This window comes from Coturnix japonica, chromosome 8 (genome assembly GCF_001577835.2).
Source record: "Coturnix japonica isolate 7356 chromosome 8, Coturnix japonica 2.1, whole genome shotgun sequence".
Classification (NCBI taxonomy): domain Eukaryota; kingdom Metazoa; phylum Chordata; class Aves; order Galliformes; family Phasianidae; genus Coturnix; species Coturnix japonica.
The window spans coordinates 25,795,661-25,803,509 of record NC_029523.1 but is presented as its reverse complement, the minus strand read 5'-3'; the positions used below and the strand labels follow the sequence as shown (position 1 = coordinate 25,803,509).

General features: G+C 53.5%; 1 protein-coding gene across 1 annotated transcript; it reads right to left on the bottom strand.

Moving 5' to 3' along the window:
- Window positions 1-460: 460 nt before the first annotated feature.
- LOC107317781 (granulocyte colony-stimulating factor receptor-like) lies at window positions 461-7,217 on the bottom strand. The gene is made up of 9 exons (XM_015870845.2): window positions 7,066-7,217; window positions 6,824-6,969; window positions 5,987-6,134; window positions 5,171-5,253; window positions 4,794-4,992; window positions 3,792-3,989; window positions 3,157-3,240; window positions 1,611-1,661; window positions 461-639 (listed from the first exon to the last, which is right to left on the bottom strand). The coding sequence occupies exons 1-9, from the start codon at window positions 7,106-7,108 to the stop codon at window positions 470-472; spliced, it is 1,122 nt and encodes a 373-aa protein (XP_015726331.1). The 5' UTR covers window positions 7,109-7,217; the 3' UTR covers window positions 461-469.
- Between the last annotated feature and the right edge of the window lie 632 nt (window positions 7,218-7,849).

Below are 7,849 nucleotides of genomic sequence, written 5' to 3'. Positions count from 1 at the left end.
GCCTGGGCTGCTGGTTGGTGACCCTGCACACAGCAGGGGGTTGGAGCTGGATGAGCACTGTGGGCCTTTGCAACACAGGCCATTCTGTGATTCTATGCTAATGTCACACTGTGTGACAATCCCCAACCTCTGCCAGTCTCGGTGCAGATGTGAGGGGCAGCCAACAGACCCCACAAGGGACAGCATTCTCTCCTCATTGAAAAGTAACAAAACCAAATTCTAGTATGAAACGTACATAACAAGGGTTGTGTTTTTCCTTTTATCTTCTTTCACTCCCCCTAGATATGTGTAACAGCAATATATCATGTGTCCCTAAGCTCAGTTTCAATGGGGGACTGGGTTTTGCTCTTTCAGTTGTTCTCTCCCATGCTGTGGAATTCACAGATACCCTTTTGTGCAGCAATGGGATCAATGGGTGGAGCTGCCCTCGGGGAGAGCAGAGCATGGAGAAAAGGTTTGGTTGCTGTAGTTAGTGGTAAAATATACCAGAAAAAAAGCATGAGTTGGAAATAAGGGGGAAAAATGTGTGACAAAAGTGATACCTTTTTCGAGCTGGTTTTTTAAACATCAGAATCACCAGAACCACCGATAATATGACCATGGTGACGGCCATTCCCAGGGGAAACCTGATGTCAGCATCTGGAACAAAAATGGGTAAAGAGGGAAAAAATCAATCAGGCGGCTTAAAGGTGGTGTCCTGTGCTGTGATTCCTCCCTTGTGAACAGCTGTGCGTCTGCACTCAGTCACACTAATCACAACTCCTTGCATTCCCATTGCTCTACCTACAGGTTTACCCTCACGGTTCTGATGGTCTGCAGGAAGAGCACCACGCATTTAATGCTGGAGGCTGTGAAGTGCTGGGCTGAGCGCTGAGGGCCCTTTGCTGTGCAGATGGGAGCTGTAGGCAAGTAATTCTAAGAAGTGTGGTCACCGTGTTTAACCATTTCCCACGCAGAGGTACCTTCCAGAAATGCTCAAGTGAATTTTTCAGTTCACGTCGGTTTTGTTTTTGTTTTAAATAGTGAAACAGATCACAGCATAACCTTTACCAGAACACATGCGACACTCAACTGCAGTCAGAAGAATAGATGGGAGATGGGAGATGTTTGTATTTAAAATCTGAGTCTTTGGCTCAGATTGGAAGGGCAGAAGTCTGTCATTGTTATGTGACTGTATCTGTTAACATTCTTTGTTCACAGGCTGGATGTGGCTCTGGGCAGCCTGGGCTGCTGGTTGGTGACCCTGCACACAGGAGGGGGTTGGAACCAGATGAGGTTGGGCCTTTCCCACTCAGGCCATTCTGTGATTCTATGAGCTTTTATTTTCCTTGTTTTCTAAGCTCCAGTTTCCTGGAACGTACTTTTTATTGCACGTCTCACAAGAAAACAAAGCCTAAATTGGAGGATGCTGCACGTTCTGCTCACCCACACCAGCATGGAAGCCTTTCTCACTCTGTGGCGTACTTTCACTTTTCCAGCTCTGACCTCTCCAAACTATGTGGAGTTTTCCCCTTTCCTGTATCTCCAGATACACACTCGCTGCTCTGGCCAAAGCCTCTCTGTTCAGGCAGAAGCTTTTGCTTACCAAGGCTGAAATACTCTGCTCTTACCATGCAAATCCTCCTGGTAGATGATGCCCAACATCTGGTCCTCTGAAGAAACTGCAGCAGAGAGAGGAAGAAAACTCCCATCACTTCATTTAGAGAAGTACAGTGGGTGAAGTAGAAGCTATTGTTTATTTTATCCATATTGCTTAGAAATAATGGCTTCCAGAAACATCCTGACTCTCTGCAGGAACCACAGGCTGAGCGTGCTTAGGCTGAGGACTGGCACTGATAAGGACACAGCTACTAACTAACATCCTCATCTGCAGTCATGCTGCTTGGAGCTGACCAGGACAATTCAGAATACCCAGTAATGAGCTCATAGGCTGCTTGAATGAATACTTTAATGAACTGATGAGTGGTGGTCAATGCACTGAGCTTGTCTAGGCCTGGCAAAGCCACACAGGCATGGAGGAGAAACGCCCCATCTCAGTTCTGCTTTGCACCAGCTCCATAAGGACCAGCAGAAACCCACAGGGGAAGCCTACACTGCTCTGTAAAGCTATTTGTGTGGTCCTCCTTCCAAACTGCTCTGCCTACACGGTACTGTACCAGAGAGGTATGCAGCAATGTCAGCCCCAGTGTCAAACTGTATTTCATGTCACCACGTTGGCACTGGGCTTTGACCTGAGCTGACCTGGCTCATGCTGCAGCTGCTTCAGCAAAGCTGTAACACAATTCACTAGCAAAAATCAGGGGCAAGAAATCATGGAAAAGGTTTAATTTTGTAGATTTGAGACATATGCTTTTCCTTGCGAGTAGTTCAGTTCCCCTACACAGAGCATGCTTAGAGGGCAAGCCCACTCAGTTCTGCATTACAAAGCAGCCCTTGATTGTATGGAATTGTGGAAGGAAAGTGTCTGAGCCAATAACTCAGCAGCTCTGGAACTGAGCACTTGTGTAGGGATGGTGTCACACTGGCACATTTAGCTGTGACAGCTCGGGGGGTGCTGGGAGGGATCTTCTGCACTCAGCTTGGGGCTGTGCATGGCTTGTCCTGGCTTAGGAGAGGGTTGTCAGGGTGCCCAGCTTCCGAGGGCAGCCACAGCCTACAAACACTGCTGGAGATGAGGGACAGACTGTCCTTACTGTCTCATTTAATTGGCCCATGCTCTGTTTAATTTTAAATACTTTCCAGAACTGAAGCCTGCCTGCATCCAGCTCCAGGTGTGATAGGACTGGCTGCAGCTTGGCCACTTCTCTATCAAGGTTGGGCTTGTTTTGTCTTTACTTTAACAGCTTCCAAATATGGAAAGCAGCAACCTCCTCTTTTCTGTCCCACAGAGGGAGATCTCCACTTGTGTATTTTGTAGAGTAAGATGCCATTCTCAGGTGCACTGTTAGAGATCTGTCCAGGACAGCAAAGAGCAGTAGCTAGAAAAGGCTGGTTAAAGGCTGTGTTAAAGACTTGGTGTGTCCTACAGCCACAAGATTTCCTTCTGGACTTCTCTCATTTCTAAAGCTACAAAACTGGCAGACTGTGAGAATTACCACCAAGCTGAACTTTGCAGCTCCACCACAGCAGGCAGCAACTTCTACATGCTGAGCTTACCGTGGCCAGAGCTTGGCTTGCTTGCTCCATCTGGGTAGACTGCATACACTGACACATTGATGTGGCTTCCTGCTGCTGTGTCCTCTGGAAAGAAGCAATGGTTGCCTTTCAGTTGTATTTCTAAGCTGCTATTAAAGCTGTGGATTTGCTCAAGGGCTTCTGATAGAGCAGTGAAAGGAGAGGAGGTGTGGGGTTTACACATGATGGAGCAAAGGCCTGGCCAGGTTACTGGCTATGAGGTACCCCAAAGCCAACGAGCACCAGAATGAAGGTGGGAACCAGGAGACAGGTGGGACAGGTCTGAGGCTCACAGGTTGGCCATTGCAGGGAGAGGAGCTGAGCTGAAGTTACAGGCTCATTACATCGAGTGTTTTGCTCTCTCTCTGTATAAATGCACATCTGCATTTCTCTGCTTGCACTCCCCACCACCTCTCTCATCTCTTCCTTCTCTTTCCTCGTGGCCTTCGTGTGTGGGCTAAATGCCACTGGGTGCCCCCAGGTCTTCCATCACTTCACTCTCAAATGCTTCCATGCTCCAAAATCAAGTGGGGAAGGGGCTCAATTCCAAATGAAACAGTGATTTTACATCTTGCCAATCTACACCCAACAGCAAGAGGGACTCTTGGATCTCTTACCTTGGATGTAGGTGTGGGTGTCCTGGCCTGGGACTTTCTTCCAAAAGAACTCTTCCTCGTGGCTGTACAGAGCTGTACAAACCCACTCCACTATGAAGCAGAGTGGGGGGGTCCCGCTGTGCCGGGGGGGCTGCCAGGCCACGGAGATGGTGCTCTGGTTCTCACGCTGCACATCCACAGCCAGGGGTGGTGGGAAGGCTGCAAAGAGAGAGGGGGTGTTGTGGGGGCATGTAGTGAGAGCACTGAGATTGGAGAGCTGCCGTGCTGGGCATTGCCCTCCTTGGGGGGGTAAGGGCTGAGGGGGGAAGGATGTCCTTGGAAGTGGTGACTTAATATCTCCATCTACCTCTGTCTGCCTGTCCCCATATCTGATACTGAGACACACACCTCATCAAAGCACGTGCTCAGTTTTGTCCCGTCTCCTCCATCTGAAATGCTTTACCTGACGTATTTACAGGAAACGTGTGCGATTCTGATTAGTGGGAGATCAGAGAATGTTTTCCACCTTATTTCTACTGCGAAGCATCTGTTTAGTCACACTCACTATTTGTCCTTCATTTGAATGGGACTTTCCCCTCCCATTGCTCACAGAAAAAGAGACATTTTCAGAAACAGGAAAGTGTGGTAGTGGGGAAAACCAGATTGTGCGGCACAGGGAGCTGGAGGCGCCCAGCAACCTGCCCTCCCTTTGTGCTGGGCAGCCCCGGCTCCGGGCTGGGTCACTGTCCGGCCCAGGAGCTATTCCGGGAGCGGTGAGCGCCCCGCCAGCAGGACACGCTTATTTTTAAACCCATCGCTGCCGCTTTCGGAGGCGAAGCGCTGAGCTGCGCTGCTGGGGCGTCTCCAAGGGACTGTGGCCTTGTCTGGAGGACACCGCGTTCCCTCTGCAGACGGGCTCCGCTCTCGCTCTACACCCACGTGCGCGCACGATAACGCTTCTCCCCTCGCCATTCAGATAAACCCGCTCTGCTCGGGCCGAAGCCGGGATGCTCCGTGTCCCACCTTCCGGGCTGGGGTCCCGGCGGAGCGTCAGGCGGGCGGGGCTGGACGCCCCCCGGGCGTTGTATGCGGTGACGCGGAGGTCGCGCAGCGCTGGAGGCAGGAGGAGGCTGCAGGCGGTGCTCGACGTGTTGCAGACGGGACGCGAGGCTCCAGCCCACACCATGTAACCCAGGATGGGGGCGCCGGCATCGCGGGGCGGCTGCGGGGACGGAGAGATGGAGCAGGGATGGGGGAATGCGGTGGGATGCGGTGCCCCCGTGTGTTCCGCCCTCTCATCCCGTCGTCACCCTCGTTCGGTCGCGTTGCTTGCTACTGCCCCTTAGTGTTCGGAGCTATCGTGCTAAGAGAGAACAAGAGCCGCCCCGAAAGGGCCTTACCTTGATCAAGACTGTCACCTCGTGGCTGCCGTTGGGAAACAGCCGGCCCAGCCGCCGCCATACGTCGGGAGCCGCCGCGGGGGCTGCGGGACACAGCCGGTACGAGCCTGAGATCCCCGTGTCGGAGCATCCCCTACGTGCCCCCCCCCGGCGGCCCGGAGCCCCCGGGCCGAGCTGTGCCGCACCGAAATGACGGTGTGTGGGACAGGACACGACCCAGACCGAGAGCGCTGCTTTTAGGGCGAGTGCTGCCCTCAGCTCCTTGCCCTGCTGCTGCCGGCCAGAACATCTCAGCTGGCTTCACACAGCCCCATCCTGGGGCCGACAGCCCGGCTTCAAAGAGGAAAGGCTGCCCTGAAGGGGCTGGTGCACTGACCGTAGCATTGTAGAACTGAGTTGGAAGGGACCTTTAAAAGCCATCTGGTCCCACACCTTGCAATGAATGGGTGTCTGCAGGGATGGGGCACCACCACCTCTCTGGGCACCCTGTGCCACTGCCTCACCGCCCTTAGCATAAAGAACTTCTTCCTTATATCCCATCTAAATCTTCCCTCTTTTAGTTTGAAGCCATCTTGTCCTATTAACAACACATCCTACTGAAGAATCTGTTCCCTTCTTCACAATTTGCTGGAGGAAAGCAAGCTACCAAAGATAGATAAACACATCAAATCCCCCCCTAATCTTAACCCCCCCCCGGCCCCCTCCTTTTTTTTTAATGTCTGCACAGCTCAGCTCTTCTGCAGCGCCCTCAAGAGCCAGATAAGCCACCACAGCACGCAGCACAGTGTGGCCCTGCAATGCCCTACCAGCACTTACCAGCCTCAGGTGTGCTGTAGGTGAAGGACGGGCCCCAAGCACTCCAGGGGCTGCCAGCAGCGCTGAGCCGGCACCGAGCCTGGAACACGTAGCAGGTTGCACTCTGAAGCTGGTGTCCATGCTGCACTGCACTGTCCCATGCTGTCACCTGCAGGGCAAACAGGCAATGGGGCATCACGCTCACAGGGGATGCTCAGCCCTCTGAGCTCGTGGTGCTGCTAAACCCACAGTGCAGCCCAGCCTGGGGGGCTGCTGCTAAGGGGAAAGCAGCCGGAAAGTGTGAGCAGGGTGCCCACGCTTGGCACAGTGGTTGGGCTTTTCCATGTTTCCCTGCTCCACTTTGGAGCACTTGTAGTGGGCACGGTGGGAATGAGCTTAGACGTCTTTTCCAGCCTTAATGGTTCTGTGATCCTTTGATTCATATGCATTAAGGTCAGGGGAAAGACAACTGAGCCCATTTAACCCAGCACACTGCAGAGCTCCGTGCCAGTGGCACCGGGCCAGTCCCCCGTTTTGGCAGCTCTGCTGAGCGCTGGGATTGGGGGTCAGCTGTCTGCCAGCCCAGGGAGGGCTCCAAAATGGACCTTGGTGCACTCTGCTCAAGTGTAGTTGTGTCTGTGATGAGGAGGAGGGAACTGACTGAGCAGATGTTTGCTGAGCACCCCTGGTGGCTTTTTTCCACCTTGTTTGAGCAGAGCTGGATAAGATTTACAAATATTACTTTTTGCTTAAAAAGCAGAGATAACACTGCTGGAAGGGCTGTTCTACCCACCCTGCTCCCCAGGGACCCCAACCCACAGCTCTACAATGGGACCTTTGGGGTCAGTGTCATCTCACATGCCACTCTGCAGCACCCGCAGCCTTGTGCCGCTCCTCGCAGTGCACGTCCTGCAGCTCCGTCTGCTGTTGCCAATGGATGGTGGTGGTGGGAGCTGACCCCACAGTCGTCTCCGCGCCCTCGGCCACAGGCAAAGTGGGCACCACTGTGAGGAGAGCAGCAGCCATCAGCCAGGGATCACAGCACACAGCTCACGGTTGCAGCCCCAGCACAGGGCACAGTGTGTGTGCCATGGGCATACCCAGCTGCTGCAGGTCGAGGTGCTGAGGGGCTGAGCGTGCCATGCCCAGTGCATTGCTGGCCTGCACCCACGCCAGGTAGTGACTGCTGCTGTTCAGTGCACTCAAGGGCACCGGTGAGCTCGTGGGGAACACATCCTCCTGCGCCGTCTGTGTGCTGTGGGGCAGAAAGCAGCCGTGCTCAGAGCCCTGCACGGAGCACAGTCATCTCCAGAGCTGCAGTATTTCACTCTTCGAGTGAACTAGAAAATCATTCCCTTTGGTTCCTGGCTGTGGCATTTGTGTTTTTGCTGCGGGAAAGGAGCTCCCACAGCTCACCCAGGCTGCAGAGTTCAGAGTTTGCACCCCAGGAGCTCCTCTGGGAGTTAATCAGAAAACCCACACAGACTGCACGTAATTGAATGGCAGAGTCGGGTTGACTATGAAAGCCCAGCAGCCTCACACCATGGAGGCTTGGTGTCACGTGTGGCACAGCACGTGTAGGGCAGGAAGGCCACAGCTGTACCAGTCCTTATTTCCTGGTGGTGTTTTTGTTTAGGTGCTTGGGCACCATTAGGTTCATGCTGGGAATTGGGTTGCTGGCTGCCCAAGGAGGCTGTGGATGCCCCATCCCTGCAGGCATTCAAGGCCAGGCTGGATGTGGCTCTGGGCAGCCTGGGCTGCTGGTTGGTGACCCTGCACACAGCAGGGGGTTGGAACCATATGAGCACTGTGGGCCTTTGCAACCCAGGACATTCTATAGAGTCTTACACAGATCAGTGATAGTTATTGGTGCTTGTTGCTGTG

What these genes read in the sequence shown, in the direction of transcription:
- LOC107317781 (XM_015870845.2), bottom strand. Translation starts at nt 7,108, where the DNA reads ATGGCACGCTCAGCCCCTCAGCACCTCGACCTGCAGCAGCTGG. An exon ending in CGGGTGCTGCAGAGTGGCAT is followed by an intron (nt 6,135 to 6,823) that starts GTGAGATGACAC and finishes TTTGCCCTGCAG; the next exon opens with GTGACAGCATGGGACAGTGC. An exon ending in AGGTGACAGTCTTGATCAAG is followed by an intron (nt 4,993 to 5,170) that starts GTAAGGCCCTTT and finishes CCGTCCCCGCAG; the next exon opens with CCGCCCCGCGATGCCGGCGC.